Source organism: Saccoglossus kowalevskii, chromosome 3, assembly GCF_978046115.1.
Source record: "Saccoglossus kowalevskii chromosome 3, keSacKowa6.1, whole genome shotgun sequence".
Lineage (NCBI taxonomy): Eukaryota > Metazoa > Hemichordata > Enteropneusta > Harrimaniidae > Saccoglossus > Saccoglossus kowalevskii.
In genome coordinates this window covers 12,892,139-12,918,319 of record NC_140643.1, presented here as the reverse complement: position 1 = coordinate 12,918,319, position 26,181 = coordinate 12,892,139, and the positions used below count along the sequence as shown (strand labels likewise).

At 37.3% G+C, this 26,181-nt stretch overlaps 1 protein-coding gene across 1 annotated transcript; it reads left to right on the top strand.

Moving 5' to 3' along the window:
* Positions 1-896: 896 nt before the first annotated feature.
* Positions 897-23,577, top strand: LOC100367103 (protocadherin Fat 1-like). Its single transcript, XM_085497290.1, has 36 exons — positions 897-954; positions 3,440-3,577; positions 3,736-3,893; positions 4,556-4,673; positions 4,770-5,006; positions 5,170-5,450; positions 5,806-5,923; positions 6,014-6,241; positions 6,386-6,666; positions 7,147-7,264; positions 7,368-7,598; positions 7,812-8,092; positions 8,630-8,747; positions 8,830-9,060; positions 12,219-12,499; positions 12,995-13,112; positions 13,223-13,468; positions 13,911-14,191; positions 14,285-14,402; positions 14,498-14,743; positions 14,911-15,191; positions 15,351-15,471; positions 15,604-15,840; positions 15,935-16,215; positions 16,317-16,431; positions 16,527-16,763; positions 16,886-17,169; positions 17,290-17,404; positions 17,638-17,877; positions 18,041-18,321; positions 19,123-19,243; positions 19,775-20,014; positions 20,484-22,644; positions 22,800-22,922; positions 23,257-23,374; positions 23,560-23,577. Exons 1-36 carry the CDS (start codon positions 897-899, stop codon positions 23,575-23,577), a joined length of 8,859 nt encoding a protein of 2,952 aa, XP_085353416.1.
* The last annotated feature ends 2,604 nt before the right edge of the window (positions 23,578-26,181 follow it).

Below are 26,181 nucleotides of genomic sequence, written 5' to 3'. Positions count from 1 at the left end.
AGTTGGCAACAATAAATACAGTCCCTTCATTACTTGGAATATTTTGGTTTGGAAAAAATAAAGTCACTTAAATACACTGATTATCAATAGTTAACATTAATATATACAGTCACTTCATTGTGTGGAATATCAATTAATATTTTGCGAACACTAAATGCAATTATTTCATTGCATAGAATGTCAATGAATATTTTACGAACAATAATAGTCATTTCATTGCATAGAATATCAATAAATATTGTGAAATTAATATATACAGTCACTTCATTGCATGGAGAATATGAATGAATATTTTCAGTGGCAGATCTAGAGGGGAGATTCTTGGGGTCATCAGTGAATGCAGACATTTCATTGAATGAAATATCAATGAATATTTTGCCATCAATAAATAAAATCACTTCTTTGAATGGAGTATCAATGAAAATTTTGACATCAATAAATGCAGTCAATTCATTGCATAGAATATCAATGAATAGTGGCAACAATATATACATTCACTTCATTACATGGAATATAAAAGGATTGTCTTGCAATAATCATTTCTAATTAAAAAGGAATATAGTGTAATTATTTCTGTTTTAGAAAAAAAAACAATCCAAAAGTCATCGCCTTGAATGGTTTATGTTTGAAACAGTTACCTCTGCTTTAGATGAGCAGTGAAATATTTTGTTTATTTGCATGTTTTCCGAGGACTTGCAACAAGATTATGAGTGACACCCCCTGAAATTTCCTTGTCCTCGCAACAAAATCACAGTCCTCGGAATTTTGTCCTCTGTGGCATAGGAAAAACCAGGTCAGCAAAATTTTGAGATACTCTAAAAATGCGTAAACAGGGCATATCCTTAATAGATTTGATGATATGTTTTTTAATTTTATGGCAGTAGGTACAGGGGAAAATGGTGTCCTCGTATGGGGGGTGCTGTTACCTAGTCCTCACAACATATAGCAATCCACGTATGTGTGTGTGTGTGTGTGTGTGTCTGTGTGTGTACATTTCCAGTGTTCACGTATTATTTCTTCTGTGATTTTTTTGGCTCGGCCGATTTCGTTCAAACTTGGCAGGTAGGTCACACCTTAACCCTAGTTATAAGGAAAAATCTGGAAATTTTTTTTGGCCCACCGTTGCCATAGCAACAGCCAAAAAACTGATTTTTGGATAGCTTCGCGCCAAATGTATCTCCTCCTACAAATTTGGGATAAAACACTTCAGACATAGCTCATTCTACTCAGCTTGAGTGTGGGCACAAAGTTACCATTTGAATTTTTGATATCTGTTTTCATTACCGAGAAATTTGACCCCAAAGTTGGGGTAACTTTTCACCAGCAACGGCTCGGCTCGTTTTGTTCATACTTCACAGGTAGGTCGTGCCGTCACTAATTGGAAAAAAATCCTGGCCCACCACTGCCATTGCAACATCCAAAAACTGATTTTTGAATACTTTCGCCCCAAATGTATTACCTCCTACCAGTTTTGTACACAGTCAGCTGGCATCGCTGGGTGTATATGATAAAGGGAAGTTGTGCAACCAAATTTGCCGAGTTCGCAGTTTTTCGCCAATAAAAAAAATAACTAAGGCAACAACTCACGGTTTTTCAGCATTTTTGTAATAAAGACATTATTCTCTATCAATAATCCGCCCAAAACAGGAACATTTCTACTAATTCTTGTGTTTTTTAGACGTTTTTCGAAAAACCTGCTATTAGGCTGCAAAAGTAGAACATTCCGGAGGGGGCGAAAGGGAAGAGCCAAATTTAACGCGTAAAAATAGAACGCGTATTTTGACCTCTATGCAGTCGTTGCCAAAGAGCCCTGCGTCCATCGCCTGGCGATGCGATGCTCTTCCGTTTCACCAGTTGCGTTTTTTGACTAAAATTTGGGCAGTACTGTCAGTCACAAAAATTGATGAATAAATTAATACACATAAAATATGAATCACGGGCTAATTCAATGGTCACCGAACACTCCACTACTAAACAATCTGTGGCAAGATAGTAGCGTACTGTATATTTGACCCAGATTTGACAAGCGTGGTACAGTTTTTTGCGCGTGTCCGTAATAACGCACACAAAGGATTGTGGGACAGAGTCCTTTATTTGCTGGCATTCTTGACTTTTGACTGCAGTTCTTTTTTTATATTTTAGAGTAAATGCTTCTGATATGCTCTTAGGTTGCTTAATATCCGTCTAAAATTCTGGACTGTGGTCATATTTTTCGATTAGGAGTCGTATATTTAAATTACTCACTGTGACTAGTGTTTTGCATTATGAAGTATATTGTTATGAAGGTCAACACACTGCAATTTAAGTAAATATTTACCATTTCATTATTTCATTATTTCGCTTTCCAGCATTTACGGGAAACGCTTCATTCTAAAAAATGCTATCGCAAAACGGTTGGAAATAATAAATGTAACAGCAGAATACGTCCTAGCACAGTCACTCTACTAGGAGAGAGTAATTGTGGTCCTAGTACTAAACTAAGTGACTTCTAAAGACTGAATGGTGTTTGCGAACTTCGTATTAGTTATAAACCGATGTCAGCTTCACGTTTATGTCACCATGGAAACAGCCAAAAAACATGTTGCTTGTTTTTGAGCGGAGCGGATCGCCAACCAGCCTACCGGCTTGTAATAGTTAACACTTGTTGTATATCCCCAAACTTTTTGACTACTCCTGTGCCGGTGACCAGTGTTTGGGCGAGCGGTCGGTGTTTTCAGTATACGAGCGAGAGAAAAAAAACGGTAAAAATGTGGTCGTTTTCCGGTCGGAAAATACAGTGCAGTCGGAAATTAAGCGATCGTTTAAAAAGTGGGAAGTTGGGCAAACTGAGTACTGTGGTTCAAGTGATATTAGCATCATTCTCATTTAGTTTTAACTCGTACAATATTTATTCACTCACTGTATTGTCTTCACTTTCAGGTTAGTTCTTCCGCCGATTTCTCGCAACCAACAACGTGATTTTTTATTTGGGATTTCGAGAAACATAACATGAATCGTTACGGCATTCATAACACAACACCTTGTCATGTTTCAACGTTTAAGTAGTCAGTTAACAAGGTCTTTCATAGTAGCATTTCTATGGGATTGACGTACTAGCATGAATGGGTTCAATTATCAGTGTTCACTGATGACGTCATTTGACTGTCCCTCTAGAGGCGAAATGACGCCAGGAAAAGCGGAAGTTTGTCGTCTGCTTCACAGCCCGTTTTATACCCGATATTTAGGGCATTTCGCAGCACATATAAGTTATTTTTATCGACAGAATTCATTCATAGATCTCAGATTTCATGTACAGAGTGTCAAAAGCCACACCTCTGCTCCCCTTTAACACTTCAATTTGAAAATGTTACCTTTAACACTGCCCTTTAATCGGTTTAATTATGCTTAATCTGGTTAATTAAGGCTAATCTGGTTAACCACGTTGTTTCAATCTACTTAGCTGTATACGAAGATGCCAACCCCGGGTTCTGCATCGGGGATGTACATGCTGTGGATAATGACATAGACGCCGCTCACACAATACAGTACACTTGGTTATCGGGAAACGAAGACGATTTGTTCTTAATAGGCCACGACGGTAAGCGCACATGGCACCAGACGGAGCACGTATACCACTGGAATATTGTGTGTTCAGATATTTACTAGTAAATAACAACATTCCGTTAAATATGTCATTCCAACGAACTCGAATAATAATTATAATTTGGTATGTCAAACATTTTATATCATTTATAGGAATGCTGTATGTCATAAAACAACTCGATCGGGAGGCAATGCCTGCAGAAATTCAACTGAGGTTCCAGGCTCATGACAATTCCCTATACCCACCAGTTATCGGTAATATTATGATAGAAATAATAGATGTCAATGACAACGCTCCATTTTTTAATCAGGTGATGAAATTGTAATTTCTTAGCACGCGATCACCATTGGCACACTGAGAACAGCCTGAGTTGAATTTATAATAAATACACATCGATATATTTGTCTAACTCTTCATATGAGAATATTGATGGTGAATGTCATTTATTTTGGTCATAACAGTGTAAGTATTTTGTGGAATTGAATCTCTCTTCTCAAATAAAATGTAGTGTATTCAGTGTAAGTGTAGTGTATTCATTCAAATCAAAAGATAGTTGTATGCATGTTTATTAAGGTTTTGTTCATACATGAGTTGTTGAACACACTATATAGTTTATAATTTCATTCAACTTTTTTTTCAGCCAAAATTGGAGAAAAATAAAATGTCAAAAAATTATATTATTATTATATGTAATGTTCTTGTGCAATCGATAATTATGAAAATTATTTATGGGTCCATGGGAAATTTCGTTATGAATTATTCCTAATTGAAATTTCTGAATTATCTTGTCGAAAAACGAAAAAAATTCACAATGTCGAAAACGGAAAGTCTTCATCGTAGTGTTAAAATTGCAATTTGTATCTTTCACTCACATCATGAAATAAAATCCGTCGATACATTATATGTGTCAGGAATTTACACTAGGCTGTGGACATTAATATCAACATTATTATATAAATTCTACATCCCCAGACTGCCATATTTGTCAACTTGAAGGAAAATGTGACAGTGGAAGTTGAAGTTGCGATATTAATCGCAACTGACCTTGACGTAACGTCACCAAACTCTGACGTAAATTACAATATCACAGGTAAAGTACTTTACGTATGAATTTGCTATGCATTTTAATTTAAACTCGATCCTTGGTGGATACTTATAACAACCCTGTTTATTTATATATCCATAGACGGGAACGAGGACAAAACTTTCCACATAGACGCCGCGAGTGGCAATCTCACCAGCGTTCGTTCGTCAGATTACGAAACTATGAAATCACGCATTTTGCGCGTGATAGCTGAAGACATGGGTGTTCCACCACTGACGTCATCAATTACCGTGTATGTGGATATCATACCTGTGAACGAGTTCCCACCAGTTATCACTAGTGGTTACGCTTATGACGTGTCCAGAGATGCAAATATAGGTGAGAGGACGTTTAACTGTCATTCGAAGTTATTGGGAAGCACCTCTTAAAGACATCTCCATAATTGTTGTCGAGAATACCACGGCCTGTCATCAATAGGCACGTAGTTTGTTATTGTTAAAACTCAATCAAACGAGGTACGTCTTACTTTATTCCAATTTAGGGCACATTTTAGGCAAAGTACTCTCAAAAGACGAAGACTCTGGGAGAGATGGCGAAGTCAGATTTCATATCCAATCAGCGATTACTTTGCCCATTATTGTTGATCACGTGACCGGAGAACTAATCTTAATATCAACTTTAGATCGAGAAATAAATACCTCATTTGAGTTCGTCGTTATAGTTACGGATAACCCAGAAAACCCAAATGATATCTTGTCAGCGACCCAAACCATTGTGGTGAACATCAACGACGCCAATCAACATGCCCCTGAATTTAATCATGTACGTATTATAAGTAATATCTGATAAGAAAATATTTTATCTTAGCAACAAACTCTTCCGGTTTCTGCTCTTATATGTATACATTCGTATGACTATAGATCTGCACGATTGACAGGTAGAAATTCTCACTAGTTCATACAAATATGACCAAGCAAGTATAAAAAATCCCCTAATAACTGTTTTCAAAATTGACGCGAATGAATAACGTCCAGTAAATTCAAATATTTAAGCGCACGATTACTGTAAATTTGTTTTCACATAACCTTGTAGGGATTTGTTGCTCTAGGAATGAGGCATACATTCGCATACACAGTATACTATATTCGATTAATGTCCTTTTCTTCTGCAATTACAGAGTACCATGGTTGTACATGTAAAAGAAAATATCACAATAGGAGAACACGTCATAACTTTGGAAGCAACTGATCTTGACATGACGTCACCGAATAACAACATTCATTATAACATTACAGGTTTGTTTTTATTTACTGAGTTGCTGCGGTTTTTATAGACGGCTACAGTTCATGAATCATTCTCAACGGCATATTCTTTTTTATCTACAGCTGGGAACGAGGATGGTGTTTTTATCATTGATGGTACGACTGGTGATGTGACTGTCGCGATGAGTTTGAATAGCATGGGGTACATATTACCTGTTATTGCTTTGGATGGTGGCATTCCTTCACTGACGTCATCAATTACCATATATGTAGATATCATACCTGTGAACCAGTTTAAACCAGTTATCACCAGTGACGTTCATTATAACGTGTCCAGAGACGCAAATATTGGTGAGAACACATTGATATTTGGTATTTGAGATAAATGTTTCTAATGTTTTGAAATAATCTCATTATTGAGTCACCATGACATATTAACATGACCTATATGATGAAATATTGTAATAAGTTAAAAGAAAATTCAATTGCTCACAGGGCACATTTTAGGTCAAGTATTCTCTAAAGACGAAGACAATGGGAGAGATGGTGAAGCCAGGTTCCGTATCGTTTCGGAAAGATCTCTGCCGATTATCATTGATCACGTGACAGGAGAACTGATTTTAATATCTGAATTAGACCGAGAAATGAATGCATCATTTGAGTTCGTCGTCATAGTAACAGACAACCCAGAAAACCCAAATGACATCTTATCAGCGACGCAAACCATTGTGGTGAATATCAACGACGCCAATCAACATGCACCACATTTTCCATCGGTGAGATCCTAAATTTAACTAAATTTATGATGTTATACACTGTTTCAGTGTTACTTCACTTTTCGCTTTTTTAAGATTCAATCAGTAATCTATTGCCTAGCCTGACAAGGTCGCGTGAGTTGCGCCCTCCGCGGTGCTCCAAACCCAATACAGTTAGTGGGGTTTGATGCCGCTCGGCCGGCGAAGGCGCCATTCTTTTAGTTGTGTTGACCATTTACGCAAACATATCTATATGTATTTATTGGTGCTGAAACGAATTGATATCCTGAGCACAATAGAAAGAATAATTACAGCAACTACTGCTATAAAATAATTGTAATCCCAGCAATACATGGGAATTTTAATCACACGGGGTACATTTGTTTATGGAATCAGTTAGGTTAGTTGAAATGGCATAAATGTAGCATTTACAATATGTGTTTTAATACACCCTATGTACACGACATCCCATATCATACGATTAATGTTGTATCATTTCAGAGTACAATGATTGTACACGTAAAAGAAAATATCACAGTAGGGGAAAACCTCATAACATTAAAAGCAACTGATCTCGACATGACGTCACCGAACAAAGACATTTACTATAACATCACAGGTTTGTTTTTATTTACATATTTTGATTCTATTTGATAGCCGACGTTTTAAAAATGGGTTATTTTTAGTAAATTTCATGCGATTATTCTCAATGTTTTTGACAGCTGGGAACGAGGATGGCCGATTTATCATTGATGACACGAGCGGAGATGTGACTGTTGCGACGACTTTAGATTCCACAAAGTCGTATATATTACGTGTTAGTGCTGTAGATGGAGGCATTCCTTCACTGACGTCATCGATTACCATATATGTAGATATCATATCTGTGAATCAGTTTAAACCAGTGATCACCAGTGGTTTTATTTATAACGTGTCTAGAGATGCAGATATTGGTAAGTAAAATATATATTATATTATATATTATATATTATATATTATATATATATATATTATCCTAATAAATTTTAAAGACTATTCGATTGCAACGATTGGTCATCGTTTTAGCAAAATCGCATGTTTTTTCATTAGATTCCATAGAATATGAACTATTTAGTTATAATCAATTCATCCAATAACCATAACACTGGCCTGTTTATATATTTTAGGATATATTTTAGGAAAGGTACTGTCAACCGATGAAGATGATGGTAGAGATGGTGAAGTTGGATTTAATATAGATCCAGAGAGAGCTTTACCATTTGTTATTGATCACGTGACCGGGGAAATAATGTTGATATCGAAATTAGAACGCGAAGCGAATGCATCATTTGAGTTCGTCGTTATAGTGACAGATAACCCAGATGATTCAAATGATATTTTGTCAGCGACGCAAACCATTGTAGTGAATATCAATGACGTCAATCAACATACACCATATTTTTCATCAGTGAGTCAAATTCCATATTCTTCTTTACCAACTAACACTCAAAAGATTGGATGAACTGATTTTTTAGTGTAGCTAATCACATTAATGTCTTTATGATGGGAATATTTGAACTTTTCATTTTTAGTTCCACACACCACATCAAATTTAGTAGGTTTCTCGGCCATTAGAAATAGAACAATTATGGTCAGTGTAATTATTCAAATTAGCAGATGATATGTGTTTATTTTGTAGGCATTAAATCCTACTATTTTGATGGTTTAGCAATTTCATCGAGTTTCAAGTTCACAACTCTTTGGCTGTTACATACATATATATAGACATCGGTCCATTGACTAAAATGGTAAATTTAAAACGAACACGAGAATAGTCAATTTTATATATTGTTCTGTATCTCATGATGGACAAAAAATCTAAAGGTTCTGCTACGATGTGTTGAAGCAGCACTTATTCAATGAATCATTACTAGGCCATGATAAAATTGGTAAATATGCTGTGTATACACTGTATATGACAAGTCGTTAATGTTCTATATTACAGAGTACCATGGTTGTGCATGTAAAAGAAAATATCACAATAGGAGAACACGTCATAACATTGGAAGCAACTGATCTTGACATGACGTCACCCAATAATGACATTCATTATAACATTACAGGTAAACCCGTTTCAGAAATAATTCGGTTCCACGACATCGTTTTTTCACCACAGGGTGATTATCTATTATATTTTATCAACAGCTGGGAACGAGGATGGCCGATTTATCATTGATGACACGAGCGGAGATGTGACTGTTGCGGCAACTTTAGATGCAACAAAGTCGTACGCATTACGTATTAATGCTGTAGATGGAGGCATTCCTCCACTGACGTCATCGATTACCATATATGTAGATATTAAACCTGTGAACCAGTTTAAACCAGTGATCACCAGTGGTTTTATTTATAACGTGTCTAGAGATGCACCAGTAGGTAAGGAACCCCGATGATATCATTTCGTGATGTTATATATTTGGGGATGAGATGTATTATTTTTTGTGGTAACGTGTAATGGATACATACGACGCATTCAATTATCGGAATTTATTTGTAACTTTCTTCTTATTTTTTGAATAGGGATAAGAAACATGCAAATATGTGCAAATATCTTGAGAGCCACATTCATATTAATATTTGATATTGTTTTATTATTATTGATCATGTATACAGAAACCAAGGAATTATGCGCAATATGAAAAATACAAAAAAAAGTCAATAAAAAACAAGACCAGTTTAGTTACTTTGTATAATAAAGAATTGTTTCCAATCTACAGAAACGCTTAACAGTTGAAAACAAACTATAATAAAGAATAAAATCTATTTTAACATTATAAGTGGTTTTAAAAGTGTACAATAATCCATAAACCAAGGCGTGGAAGATAACTGTTCCTTTTTGTTACTATTCACCCAAAAAGTCCATGATATGTATAAACAAACTTGGTTTACAGATCTCAACAACTATTCTAAACTCGATAAATACAAAGATTTTAAGATCGATTTTGAATGTAAAAATATTTGCCTCTGATTAAATATAACAAGTTACGTTCTGCGCTATGTCAGCTTAGAACATCTTCCAACAACCTTCGGGTTGAATCTGATCGTAAATTAAACATACCAAGGAATAAGAGAATCTGTAAATTATGTAATTTACGGTTGGTTGAGGGTGAATATCATTTTTGCCTTGTATGCCCACGTTAGGAAAATCTTAGAAAAAAATATTTATCTATATAAATCAGTCAAATCAGACTTCAAATTTCTTCGTTTAATGCAGTTTGACAACTTATTTGTATTTCAAATTTTTAAATTTGTATTCTACGCTTCTAAACACAGAGAAAATCTACTTAACCAGTTGTGACTTGAAGATTCAATGATTATTTAAAGAAATCCGTCTTCATGTATTGTTTTTTTTCTATTTTTGGTTTATTGTGCCATAGTCCTGAGGCCATTGTACTGAATAAAATTTATATTCATTCATATTCATAATTCATAAACAAGAATCGTTTTAATGTGCAGGTTTTGGTTAGAAATCCCTTAATTTGTATGCGAATGTTCGAGTTACACCAATAAGGTCAGATCCCAAGTGCACACCACGTTGACCATATATCGTAATAAAATGAATAAATTTGTTTCATTCAAATTGGTATGTCGTCTTTATGTAAATTACATAATAAAACAAAATCATTACCATATTTATTAAGTACAGACTTCCATTTAGTTGGTTATCGTTACAATGTTACAGTAACCTATTCACACAAAAAAACCTTACACACGGTGATAGCGTGTGGAGCAAGAAACCCTCCATATTTGTGTTCATTTTTCGAGTTGTCCTTTTTGATCAGTTTTGTAGTTCCGAATTAAACTGAAAAAAACACATAATGTTAATATGAGTAGAATTTGGGAGAACGGACGATAAATATGTCAATTTTGATGATGGCAAACGTTTCAACACAGTAATTTTTATCAACAGCTGACAGGTGCTTTGATGACCAAGACTTAAGTATGTTTTTTAATTTAATTTACTTTGGGACTGAAATTCAATTATGTTCAACGGAATCCGAATGTTAATAATATCAAGGGGAAATCTTCTCTTCTCTCGGGGTCTCCACACTTGCCAGGGGAGAATCTCGTCTCGTCTCTCTATCGCGTCCCCTTGAGGTACGGGATCGGGAAAGTCACTTTAACTTTACAGTCAAATAAGGCACACACAACGAAATACGTTTCAGCTCTCGTCTTAGTCGATCTTTTGGAGCACTCTATAAGACACAGCGCCCTGGGGAAAAGTCCCCAAGACTCTCACAAGGCTGAACCAAGACTCGCCCAAGACTGGACTCTCTCAAGGCTCGCCCCTGGACTCTCTCGGACTGCGTCTGTCGTGGAGTATTCGCCAAGACCAACTCAAACTCTCTTTATTCATTTTCAAAACTCTAACCAATTACAAAGCAGTAAAAAGACTCTAGGGCGTAACCTTCAATCATAAAGCCAATCACACTAAGTACTGAGTACGTCATATCTTTTGATTAATCGTTCACTACATTAATAACTACGGATGTCAGAATAGCGACGGTATCTTGTAATTAGTTCCAAACCACTGAGCCAAGTTCCGTCCAAAACTTCAAATAGGCCTACACGATGACAGACATAACACAGCAATTCAGCTAATAATCAGCTAATTAAGTCGGTCAACAGATACGCGAAAACAAATTCATGACAATAACGTCAATTGACCACCGTGACGTGACCATAAAACGTCATACTGAAGATTAAACTCCAATATTGTTTTCCAATCTTAAAAGCTTACGATTTTTCAAAATTTTCCTTTAAACCACTGCACTGCTGTAAGTCCGAACGTACAGTCGCAGCTATAGACATTAATAATTCGGAGCCATCGAGAAACAAGGTTGTATCATTGACATATTGTGGTATCACATATTCCACGTCAATGATTTTAATATCAGATACATATTATGGGAAATGTATATTTCTCGTTCTAGTATCAGAATTGTTTGCCAACAGTTCATAGTTTTCAGAGTAGCAATACTCTACATGCAATCTTAAAGTCTGGTGGTCGTCGCGCAGCGCGTGTTCGAATTTCATGTTAACAAACGAGAGGCTGAATTGTTCGAAATACGGACATCGAGTTACAAAATGACCACGCCCATATTTCAGAAACTACTTTTGCGAAACCACTCTCAAATTGTAACTCGAACTTTTAATAACACTTAATCGAACTTCTAGTTACGGGAAACACATATTTTTTTATTTTTAGTAATCGTGTGTAGACATTCTCACGTTTGCAATCGCAGACTCACTTGTTGTTAATTAAGGTCCAAGCACCAATCAAACATTATTGCACGTAACATTGGCAAACAATTGAGCAATACGTTTGAGTAGCGTCAGTTGTGTGACGTTCGACACTCGTTTGTGTCTGCTTTTACAAAGTTCTTTCTCTCAAATATCCCACTACCCTAACGTGAGACCGGTTACATAATATGGAAATAACAGTCGTAACAAATATTATGTATTAAACATGCAATATTTTATTGTGATTTTTTAAAATGTTACCACTGAGGACATTGCTTTTTCATTCACAGGGCAAACTGTTGGTAAGATTCTCTCACAAGACGGGGATGATGGAAGATATGGCGAAGTCAGGTTCAGTATATATTCAGAGAAAACTCTGCCGATTGTTATTGATCACGTGACCGGAGAACTTATCTTAGTATCAACTTTAGACCGAGAAGTGGACATGTTATTTGAGTTTGTCGTGACAGTGACAGATAACCCAGACGATCCAAATGATATCTTGTCATCGACACAAACTATTGTGGTGTACATCAACGACGCCAATCAACATGCGCCTGAATTGCCATATGTAATTACAAATCTATGTTATAATCATCGTAAATAATAATTAGTATGCTTTACAAACAAACTATGTCAAATTATGATAAACACCGTCGTCATATAAAATCAAAACCACGAATTTTAAGTGGTTTATTTCTAGATTGAATTAATTTCCGATATTTGTTTTCCAAAAATTGACTTCAAGCAACCTATTCTGATTGAGAGGTGCGTTTGTATAATTCTATTACATTGTTTGTGACGACGGTTTCATTTATATTTTATAATAAATACAACTGACAATGACACAACGTCGTCGAACAGAGGTGAAGCGCTTGCTGGGATTGGGAGATTGAACCCCGTGTTTATTTTTGTATTGTATATTCTTTTGCAAGTAATTACGTTACTGCGTGAATACAATTCTTTTTTTTTATACAATCATATGCCAGATTTCAGCGTGTCACTATCCTAGGTATAAACACCGTATACAATAAATCACACGTATATCTATGTTGTATCATTTCAGAGTACAATTGTTGTACATGTATATGAGAATGCCACAGTAGGCGAACACATCGTATCACTAAATGCAACTGACCTTGACATTACGTCATCGAACAATGACATTTACTTTACCATCACGGGTTTGTAACAGCTATTGTACTCGTATTTTCTGAATGTTTTAGCACAAATTCTAATGATACTACTATTAGCGTGACTTTCCATGATATTTATCTTGTATGTTCTTTGACAGACGGTGACGAATATGGCCAGTTTACTGTTGATCCCGCGTCTGGGGTACTGAGTGTCGCGGGATTTCTAGATTGTGAGACAATGACGCCAATGACGTCATACATATTAACTTTAGGTGTTGAAGACGGTGGTACACCTTCACTGACGTCATTCGTTACCATATATGTGGATATCATACCTATGAACGAGTTTCCGCCAGTTATTACCAGTGGTGTTCATTATAACGTGTCTAGAGATGCAGATATAGGTAAGAATCATGATGTCTATGATTGGTACTTATGACGTAGTAACGACTTTCATATGGACACTTGTGAATGGTCAGTTGCTCAGAATATGCTTCACCACACACCTTGTGGAGGTAGGGTTCAAATTAGTGCGATAATAATGAAAGGTGTCGTCTCAGACTAACTAAGAGACGACTGAGAGAACGTACTTGTATTCACGAGACAACAGTATAAACGATGCTATTTTTGCGTTCGCACATGAATCACAGAAATGGTTTCAACTGTACGAAATAAAAGATTGGTTCTCAAAGCTTACTGATACTTTTACACGAAAATACTGGATTTACTCTAACCCACTATTAACTGTCGTGCCGACAAAGAAGACCAATCTATAGTGAACTTAATTATTTTTTTGTAAATATTATATTCTGTCAATAATATAAAAAAATTCTATGTCATTTACAGGATATATACTAGGCACCGTTTTTTCAAACGACCAAGACTTTGGCAGGGATGGCGTCGTAAGATTCAGCATCAAATCAGAGGAAACTTCACCTATCGTGGTTGATCACGCGACGGGAGAGCTTATTCTGATATCCACGTTAGACCAATATTTGAATGAATCACTTGAGTTAATCGTCACTGTAACAGATAATCCGGAAAACCCAACGAATATGTTGTCAGCAACACAAACGATTGTGGTGACAATTAAAGATATCAATCAGTATGCACCTGAATTTGAAACTGTGAGTAAGGACATTAATACTAATATTTCAATTTGCACTTGGACTAAACGTTTACTGTATTAGTTGCTATACACAATTTGTTCTTCATTACAGAGTACAGTTATTGTGCACGTGCAAGAAAACATCACTGCAGGAGAGCCTATCATAACACTTATTGCAACAGACTATGACGTGACGTCACCAAACAATGACATTCGTTATAAGATCACAGGTTTGTTAATAGTGTACTTCATTGATTCTGATTTCTTCAACATAAGCAATTTGCACAATTTGATTTAATTCTAATTGAACTAACTCGTTCCACAGCCGGAGAAGGCAGCGATAGATTTAATATAAACGCAGCGACAGGTGAAATCACCCTCATAGGATCATTGGATTACGAGCTCCCATCGTTCATGACGCCATATACAATACTCGTAACTGCCGAAGACGGTGGCACACCTTCACTGACGTCATCTATCGGTGTATACGTGAAAGTTATCCATGTGAATGAGTTCACACCAGTTATTACCAGCGGTTCGTCTTATAATGTATCAGAACACGCACTTATAGGTAAATATACGGGTTTACTGTCATCCTGTGATATCCACTTACGTTATTGGCTGGTAGTTATTTGCCGCAATGGACACAGTCGTACAATGTCACAGACTTTCCCGAAATCATTATAAACCACATTTTCTATGAATATAATTTGTTTTCGGTGTTGTAATTCTACACAGGTCATGTATTCGGCAAAGTCCTGTCGACGGACCAAGACGCTGGAAGGGATGGTGAAGTCAACTTTAATATTCAATCGGAACACGCTCTACCCATCGCCATTGATTACGCATCGGGGAACCTCTTTTTAATATCTACGCTAGACCGAGAAATTAATTCATCTTATGAGTTTGTGATTATTGTAGCAGATAATGCAGAGAACCCAGGGGATGTGTTGTCAACGTCACACACAATAACGGTCAGCATACTGGACGTCAACGACAATGTCCCCGTGTTTGACCAGGTATGGCAATTTGCAAAAAAAAAAAATACTCTAACTTATCCACATTGATTGTTTAAGATACGTCCATATGACGTATGCAATGTATATAATGCATATATTTGTGATTGTGTTAATTGTGATGTCCTCATTACATTGTTCCATAATTATGAATCGTTCCAGCTATACCCTCTGTCTGTATCCTTAAATGAGTTGACGACCCCGGATGAAATACCTTTCCATGTTTTCTCGGCTAGTGACCCGGATGAGGGCGTGAATTCCCTACTAACGTATGCAATAGAGTGTAAGTAACTCGAGTATGTGAATGGTTACCGTACTTTGTAATTGGAACAAAGTCAATATCGTTTTTCACAATATTGAGGCGTTACCTTCCATCATAGTACCTGCTACGGTCTTTTCTTCCATTTGCTTTTAGCTGGAAATGAAAATGGTGTGTTTAGTATAAACACCGTGACTGGTGAACTAACTCTGGTTGGAGTGTTAGATTACGAAACAACTCCAAAATACGAGCTATGGATTATAGTGCACGACAACGGAAACCCGTCACTGACGTCATCGACCACAATTCACGTAAATGTAGCTCCGGCGAATGAACACGCGCCAGTTCTTACTAGCCCAAGCACGTACTGGTTATCGGAAGACGCCGTCATAGGTAAACATGCACATTTCACAATAACTATTATATTTATATTTGTAATACTTTCAGTGTGTATTTGCTGATGGTTAGATATTATACGATTTCACAGGTACAATTTTCGGTCAGCTACTTGCAACTGATGAAGATGTCGGAGAGGATGGTAATATCAAATTCAGCATTGAGTCTGACGACAACTTACCCATATCAGTCAATCAGGTGACTGGTGAACTGTTTTTGACTGGGATACTGGACAGAGAAGGCAATGCATCATATGAAGTCGTTGCAGTGGCAACAGATACACCTCAGGATTCTTCGAAGGCACTGTCAGGTTCACAAATACTCCGAGTCAATATTGATGACGTCAATGACAACCATCCATTATTTGACGAGGTGATGACTGTTAATACATTTATGTACTTCAATAATATGACAGTAGTAATGATATTTGCTGACTATGATACTGACTATTCTTTCAATTTCTGACTTTATAGGCCTCGTTTGTAGCATCGTTGAGTGAGACAACTACGACCGGATTGCCAGTTTTGAATCTGCTGGCCACCGACCCAGATGATGGAAGCAATGCCGAACTGTTGTTCGCTATAACAGGTGATATATGTAACTACTAAATACCAACTACCTTTCATTTAGTGTTCTGTTACAATCAGTGTCTGATTTACATAATTGTTTGTATTTGTGTGCAGCTGGAAATGATGACAGTGTGTTTGAAATTGACCGTATATCGGGAGAGATATCTTTGATACTAGCTATGGACTATGAATCTGTTAAGTCCTACACATTAAACGTGACTATTTCCGATCAAGGGACTCCTGCTCTGACGTCATCGTCCAAAGTATCAATTGAAGTCACGCCTGAAAATGAATTTGCCCCGATCATCACCAGTGATGTGTTTTATGAGATACGAGAGGATGCAGCTATAGGTAAGACTGATGAACGTAATAGTTAAACTATTCTTCTTCTGAGCAAACCTCACAATAAATGTGTGTTTTAATTTTAATGAAAAGTTCAAGCTTTTGTTGCAATCTGTTATATGTATTTGTAGGTCACTTTATCGGCCACGTTCTGGCAGTCGACGACGACCATGGTCAGGACGGGCACTTCCTTTTCAACATTGAATCTGCAACAGTAACTGCCCCAATAGCCATAGATCACAAGACAGGCGAGCTCTTCTTAGTGTCTAAGCTGGACCGAGAAACAACTTCCTCGTACGAGTTGATTGTCGTGGTAACCGATACTCCGAGAAATCCCGAAGATGCCCGATCGACCTCCGTTACAATAACCATTACTGTTAATGATGCTAATGATAATACACCTAAGTTTGACGTGGTAATGGAACATTGTCTATTTTATTGTCATTCTTTATCTTTGTTTTGCGAATTTAAACAAACTTGTTATTGGCAAACGCACACTTATTGGTGGTTAAATGTATTGCTTACTGTATTTCAGGTTGCCATCGTTGTATCATTACCGGAAATGACGTTGCCTGGTTTAGTTTTGACAACGTTGATGGCATCTGACCCGGATGAAGGAAAGAACGCAGAAATGACCTTCAATATAACAGGTTAGAGCATGTATTTGAATACTGGGGTGGGGTAAAGTGGAGGTGAGGATTTGTCGTGTGGCTTGCGATTTTTTGAAACCAACATTTTGTTCGTGAACAAAATATAGATGTGGTAGTGTGAAAGAATTCAGATCAAAAATAATTTTGATCTAATAATTACATTAGTCACCAATCGTTATAACTGATAATCAACAAATATCACTACACTTTACTGTACAATCTTAACTTTCAAGCTGGGAACGAGGATGGTGTATTTGACCTGGACAGTACAACAGGCCACCTTACCTTACAAGGCCAAGTAAACTACGAATCGAACATCAAATCTTATATTTTGAGTGTGGACGTCACTGATCAGGGCATTCCATCTTTGAAGTCAGTTGGTGTAGTTTACGTCGAAGTTGTCCCACAAAATGAACATGCACCGGTTATCGTCAGTAGATCTCATTATAACATTCCTGAAGATGCACCAAAAGGCAAGTTACTATACACAACATAATACAACACATTCGTCTCCTCATTGCCAGCTTTGTTTTTTTAACGCCATTTAGGGTAGACTGCAGGCTGGCGTCGTTTATTCGCGTAGTACGTATATACAATAATAATGTACATTTCCGATATATATTTCCGACTCTGTAGGTTCGGTTATATGCCAAATTGTCGCCACTGATGACGATGACGGAATGGATGGTGACGTCAGGTTCATTATACAGTCTCCGTCATATATACCGTTCTCAATTGATCACGTGACCGGGGAAGTATTCTTAGTGTCTGATATTGACAGGGAAACGCTTGATTATTATGAATTTGTCGTCATGGTAACTGACCGTTCGGGTAATCCTGTCGATATTTTGTCCGTTTCCCAAACGATTACAGTGGCAGTGGACGATGTAAACGACAATCAGCCTCGTTTTGATTTGGTAAGTGGCAATGTCATAATAGTCAAACGGCGCAACACGCCACCAATTTTCAAATTCAGCTGCAGGAGTGACAATATTTCACGACAATAAGGAATTTATTCTTTACAAACACGGAAATTCCTATGTCTGTTTATCAAAAGTGTTTCGATTACACGACTGCGAGCTTTGTAATCAGGTGTTGATTGCTGCTGATTTCCAATGTTGCCTTATACATGTAGTATTGTAATATAGTATGTTCATCGGCACGTGAAACACAGCTGGTCTGTGATGTGTATGGTACATAAGCTTTTGACAATTTAAGTTGAAACCTGTAGTCAAGTTGTCGTAGAAAAAATCTCAGTACTAAATATTGGGCTAACTGTCACTTTCATGTCACCTTTCTTGTGATTCGCGTACCCTAGCGACGAAGCGCTTCTAGGAAAGATCTATTGGGAATGCACATTTGGTTTGCCCGTTTTACGACCCATTTATAAACGTGTTTATTCATTACAACTACTATAACCCCACATGTCTTGGCACATTTTGAGGATTAGTGTCAATTTTCAAATACATTGTAGTTTTTTGTAATCTCTAAAATTTGAATATGAAAATTCGTTTCAAATGTGAATATGTATGTTTTAGCAAATATTTGTCGTGTATTCTGCGAATCTTATCATGTTTGTCACGTTGTATACATCAATACGGCAGCGTGTGTTCGACTATTTCGTGTAAGCAAACAATGTATTTTTCAATTTATCTGTTACGTGACGACGGGAATAGTTACAGTACTTGCATGTCAACACTAAATTTATTTATTTGCAGACCAAAATGAGAGTATCAGTGAGTGAAAATGCCTTTATTGGAGAAAATCTGGAAATATTTTCCATCTACGCTTCAGATCAAGACATAGGTAGTAATGCAGAGTTTACATTCCATATAACAGGTATCTAAATACTATAATACCAAACATCCTATCTATTGTAACTAAAATCGGTTTGCAATGTTTTGTGATTTTTTAGCTTTAGTTTAGTTAAAAACATCAACAAGAAAACAAAACACAGATAGAAACACAAAAATTAGCTCAACAAGATTTCCACATCAAAGTTCATACCTAATATAGCCTACAAAGTCACAACAGCGATTTATTTCTAGCAAAGTCCTAACGCGACACCTGCAATAAACAACAAAATACACATTAATACAAGAATATAATGTAAATCTAAGACATAATATAAAAACGATCAATTAAATCAAATTGTTATGTATACATATACTACATAATATATATAAAATTTCACACATATCAAATATACACTACCTTGCCAAATTTGCCAGGTCTTCATTGTCTGTTTAAAATGCAATTTGTCACTAACATATACTAACTATTCCCGGTAATTTATTTCGTTCTTTAATATCTGTAAGAAAACAATGACTAATATATAATGTACAATTCGAATAAACTTTAATTCTACAGGTGGGAATGATGAGGCGATTTTTGGAATGAATACAACCACCGGAGACGTAAGTCTCGTGAGAGCACTGGATTATGAAACAACGAAGTTACACTTGCTGGAATTAACAGTGCGAGATTCTGGTCTCCTGTCGTCCACTGCTACGTTGCAGGTGTTGGTGGGCCATGAAAACGAACACGCTCCAACGATTACTGGGGCCATGCCTTACTTAGATGTCAGTATGCCAGAAGACACAGAGCCTGGTAAGCAGACAGACCTGACTATTGTTGATTTCCAATGATATATCAATTCTGATGATGCAATTATACACTTCAAACTACGTCACATGCAACAAATGAAAGCGATTTCAAGAATATATCACCTGTGCTTCGTAGGTATCTGAGAACGTTCTTGTAAAATGTGTCTAACATAAACATCGATAGTATCAACATTTGCATTTATTCACATGAGCACGTCTGTAACGTCCATCGATGAAAGTACGAATATATGGAGGGTTTCATCTATATTGTCCGCAATGATTCTAACCGACAGAATTGTATTCTACACATGGACTGTTACAGGCCATGTGACGGTATAGCCAAGAACTGATTCAGTGGGTTAAACTGTCAATTATGCTAGTAATTTTCTATTTTGTCACGTGATAGTACAACTAACATTTAGATTATCGTATAAACAAGAACAATTAACGCATTTATTGTTTTTATTTCATAGGAAATGTTGTTTTGACTGTCGAAGGCGACGATCAAGACGATTCAATTGATGGAAAATTTGTATTCAGTCTTGATCCAGGGACACCTTTTATAATTGATCGGTTATCTGGGGAAGTTATTTTGGTGAAAGAACTCGACAGAGAAGCTATCACCTCGCATGAACTAAAAATTACCATTACTGACCTGTCAACAAGTAATGTACTATCTTCGTCCGCGACCTCGACTATAACAGTAGTTGACGTAAATGACAATCCACCGAACTGCACAGTCGATATATCGATGCAGCCCGTGTACGAGAATTTAAACGTAGGTGGCGTAGTTGCGAAACTGTCCTGCAATGATGGAGATACCGGTGTCGGTGGTATTGAGTATAAACTCGTGGCTGGTGAAGGCAGCAATCACTTCAGTATTGACCCACAATCGGGTGCAATCAAAGTGGCAGTCGCTTTAGATTATGAAGTGGAGACTTACTATTCTCTGTACATAGAAGCTGCAGACCATGACATTGTTAGCTTTACCACTTCGTTGAACATCCCAGTGACAGTGATTGACGTGAACGACAATTGGCCGTTGTTTATATTAGACACCAATACGTTAAGTGTCATGGAGAACGTCGTTCCTGGTACAAAAATAGCGAAAGTAGCAGCGTACGACGTCGATAGTGCCCCAAACGCTGATATCTACTATAATATTTTTTCCGGGGACGATGAAGGGCAATTTGAAATTGATTCGTTATCGGGGATTGTGTCTGTTACAGCAACGCTGGATAGAGAAACTATCGAACAGTATGTATTCGTTATACACGCAGCTGACAGCGGTTTCCCCGAACTCACAGGAAGTAGCACAATCACTCTGAATGTATTAGATATAAATGATGAACCACCGTTATACACGGAGAATGTATACAATAACAATGTTGATTCTGACGTCGATATAGGTACTACAATCATGACTGTTACAGCCAATGATCCAGATCTTGGCCCAGGTGGAGAGATTTTGTACAACATTACATACGGCGATGACTTCAACCTCTATGACATTGATCCCGTGACTGGAGACGTGTTAACCACGCATTCGCTTATTGACGCTGCCGGTGTGTACGCTCTCGTTGTAACAGCCTCCGACAAGGGTGACCCTAGTATTGAAACTGATGTTACTGTTGTCATTGAGGTGATGGAAACTATAGCTCCTTTAACAATCCACGATTTCATCTTTGCAATTGCCGAAGACGCCGCGATTGGAAGCGAAGTTGGTACGGTGGTCGGAAACCGCGAAAACCTTTATGTTATTCTTGCGTCCAACGTTGATGGGTATTTCAACATAGATGAGACGACCGGTGTGATCCGCACATCTGACATGCTTGACCGAGAAACTATCGCTGATTACACGTTAGTTGTGCACGCCGAGAGCGAGGACGGGATGTACTTCTCTACGGCCGACGTTAGAATTGTTGTTTTAGATACAAATGACAATACACCGGTATTCGCCAACACGTCGTATTCCGTAGATATCATTGAGAACCTGGCATGTGGTACGTCGGTATTACAGGTGACTGCCTCGGATAAAGATTCGTTACTAAATAGAGCTATTATATATTCGATCGACCAAGCACATACAACTGCCAATGAACATTTTAACATTGACAGCAGGGCTGGTATCATCACCGTCAAAGTTCCACCCGATTATGAACTAACCAACGAAATATCTTTTAATGTCATAGCCACCGATTCTGGATTGGAGCCACGGAGTTCTTCCGTATCCGTTGCCATAGTGATTCTAGATGAGGACTTTGACGGGCTATGCTACGACCCACCAATATACAGCATAGATCTCCGACACGATCGCATTGGTGGGCTAGTGGAGGTTTTGAACAATTCGGACTTTGGATTTGCAGGTTCCAGAAACTACACATATGCACCAGTGGAAGACACCAATGTGTTCACGGTGCATCCGTTTGGGGAGATAACATTGAATGCACCATCGTCGAATGCATTAGTTTCTGGATCCAAAACTGTATTCCGTGTCGTTGCTAGAGTACTGCAAGTAAACGGACGAATATTGACGTCACCTCTAGCGACTGTCCGAGTTGATGTTTATCAAGCAGAGGACCACCTTGTTGATTTCGAACTTGATTTAACTGATGCCGAGTTTCAGCACTATAGGTATGCATACCAACATTTACCGAAATGCTACTACTATATTACAATATATTGTTGATTAATCAAAATAGTATTCATAGATAATTTACAGGTGTATTGTCCAAATAACATGTCATATAACATCTGGTAATTGAATATATTTTGCTCTCTACTCTCAGCAAGGACTTCGTTTCTCAGTTGTCGACGATATTCCCTGAGTGCAGAGTCACAATACATTCAACACAAGAAAACTCACCGACACTCCCTGGCACATTGAGAAGACTACTGCAGTATCGTGCGGAGTAAGTTCCCTTTACACCTACATTTGTAATGTTCATGTCACAGAGACACACCTACACTAACATACGTTTACCAACACTCGGTCGAATGTACGTCATAATCCAGGAACTGATTAATATATCAAAACAACTTCACCTGCACAGATTTGGATTAATGATTATTATTTTGGCTATAGTTAATTTATATTTGATGTGCGGTCATCGCACTTCAAGTGTGTTTATTATAATTGTAAAATGTAACTGGTATTCAAATGAACGTAATGGCTAATTGTAACAACCATAAGCACGTTACCATAACAAAACTACTATGTGTCTCAATTTATTTTTATTTCCCTAGAACTACTATCGTTACTGTTTATGTGGTGACCAATCCTATAAGTGACTTTCTAGACGGGATTGAATTTGACAAGAGATTCATGGACATTGATGAGCTACTTACTACGTTGCAGAAACAGGTGAATGGAACGCCAGCGGACATTTTGATGACAGACAATTTTGCACATTTCCATATACTTAGCGTGACACGTTCTCTGGTGAAGACACCTTGGATTCGGACGATGTTAGGCATTCTGTTTACGACACTGAGTTCATTTGGTGCACTGTGTTTACTGGTTTTAACGCTGTTGCTTTGTTGTTGTAGAAAGAACATGGAGAATGAGTGAGTGTTGAGTTATCTATACGTGTTTTCCATTTCCATTAGGCATTGCAGTATAGATTACCGAGAATGTACTTATGCGGTAATTAATTTGGCAACTGTGACGTTTTCATAATATCAAAATTCTGCTTTATTCATTTTATAGTAAGGTCGCTTCTTCACCACCAGTTAGCAGACAAGTGACACCTAGAGGAGGTTCCCGTGCATCGTCACCTGTGCGTTTTGTTTATACTTTGAGAGATCCATGGAGGACACCAGACGGTAGAGAAGATAGAAGAATAGCTTCTCTGACACACAAGGTACATATACTTAGTATATGATATTGTTATTATCATCAATGAATGTCTTTGAATTTCTCCAACAACAGGTTTCAAAGATCGAAACATTGTTCAACTTCGCTGAAATCACTTGAATGCAATAACAATCACGCCAGAAATGCAAATGTTCCCTAGCTCAAATTCTTACAAAATGTAAACACAACACAGATATTGTAAGCCTTTCTACCTTTAGGTTCCTTGTATTTCTGTAGTATCTTATCAGCAGTTACCCAGATCCACAGGTCATCTGTACTGTGAATACACCTTCACGTACTAGTCTAGTCTGGCGTAATTGAAATGTGCTCTCATATATCGCGCTTCACATAAGCGCGGAAAAATAAAAATACACCGGTTAACACGAACCATATGATTTAAGCTTTCGGCGCTAGGGTCAAAGTTCAAACCGTAATGCCAAATATACACAGTAGGCTAAATATAGTGATGTATATCTATCAAGTCACATAAAATATAATTTACATACATATATATATATCATTTACAATATATTTACTGAACGCAAATCGTTATACCCTGACATGGACATTTTCCAGATTATCAGAATCAAGTGTGTACCATTCCACATTCACTGCGTAGATTTTCTATTACCACAAACATTTATATCCAGCTTCTGTGTATTGACCGGTGTTTGCTACAGGTTTGTAAATTGGTAAATTATAAAGTAAATTATACTCCATCAGTATTTGTAAACAACTATGCATCAAGATAATCGTATGCTACATTAACAGAGTCTCCTGGAAGACGATGACACCGAATCACCAGAGACTTATCGACGAAAAAGGGGAACACTGTTTGAAACTGCCTGGCGATATGGATTTCGTATCAGACGTCACGGAGAAGTGGCCAAACGCTCAGTGGGTGGTGCGAGCAGCGAGGAGAAAGCAGAAATACATGGCAAAGAAAAGAAAATGAATTTCAATGACGAAATTAGTTTGAATTCAGATCCTGTTAACTTTGTCAGATTTGCAGAGCCATTGAATATAAACAACCAGATGTATGACGGTATTGGCCAAGAACAAGGTATGGGTATAACATTATCGTTTAGAAAATGATCAAAAATTATTAAAAAAATGCTTGATAGTAGTATTTCATATTATGATATTGTGTTTTACCAAATGATCATTTGATTTTAAGTATGATTTTTTAAACTTGTTTTACATTCAATGGCCTTGGTATGAAAATTGACAGTGAATGTCCAGTTGCTCAACATTCAGCCAAACGCTACATCAATCCTACATTTCATATTCCAACTAGTACAATGTTTCCATATTTATTCTCTTCAACTTAGGTAGCTACCGATTCTTCTCATATAACAGTACAACTGGTTCCAAATTAATGTTGACTGACTTGACTTTCAATGAGAGAGAAAGACTTCTGCGATTGTTCACGCAAACAGTAGTTTATGATGGAAAGAATGGCTCAGAGTCTGATAGTGAGACAATTATCAGTCAAGTAGAAGAAAGACAGACATCAATGGAAGAATTTCAGGAATTAAACATGAGTACAACGAGACGAGCGGTTTTGACTTACTCGTCCAAAAGAAAAGTGGCTAACAATGAAAATAATTCAACCGCCGAGAACCAGAGTGACGGTCTTGCGCGTGACGTCGGAAATACGCAAGGTACGTTTAGGATGATAGAAACCGAAGTACAGAGTGATATTATTGTGGAAAGAGATGATGCTGAAGCCCGTCTGGCCGATATAAATATGCCCCATCAGTGTGATAACTCAGTATTTTCGCGTATACCCGAAACATCCCCTAATTCAAAGGACAAATATGATGGTTTTCAATCAATTGTTGTAGACAAATCATTCGACAAGGGCAAGGTGAAACGTGCAACCTTATTAAAATCCACGAAGAGAAAACACGGTAACAGGGTATGTAGATGCAATCCATTGGACCAAACTAATATGTTTGAACATAGCAGTGAATCATTAAGCAAGAAAGGAAAATGCATCTCGCAAGAACTTCCACGCATAGTTGTTTCTGGTCCTGAGGCCTCCAGAGGACATCAAAAGAGTAGCGAAGTCGATGTATGTTCGAATGCATCCACAGAAACAGAGAGCCGCACTCGAAGCACAACATCACTTGGGGATCAGTTATTAGATTCGTTGGAGAGCAACTTATCCGCCACTGTGCCTCGTCGAATCACTGCAACAAATGATATACCCTGCATCGATGATACAGAGAAAGAAAAATGGCTGGTGGAAAACAGCTTACCGCCTATATTTGCCCGCGATCGTTCAACAGATACGCTACACCAAATTGACC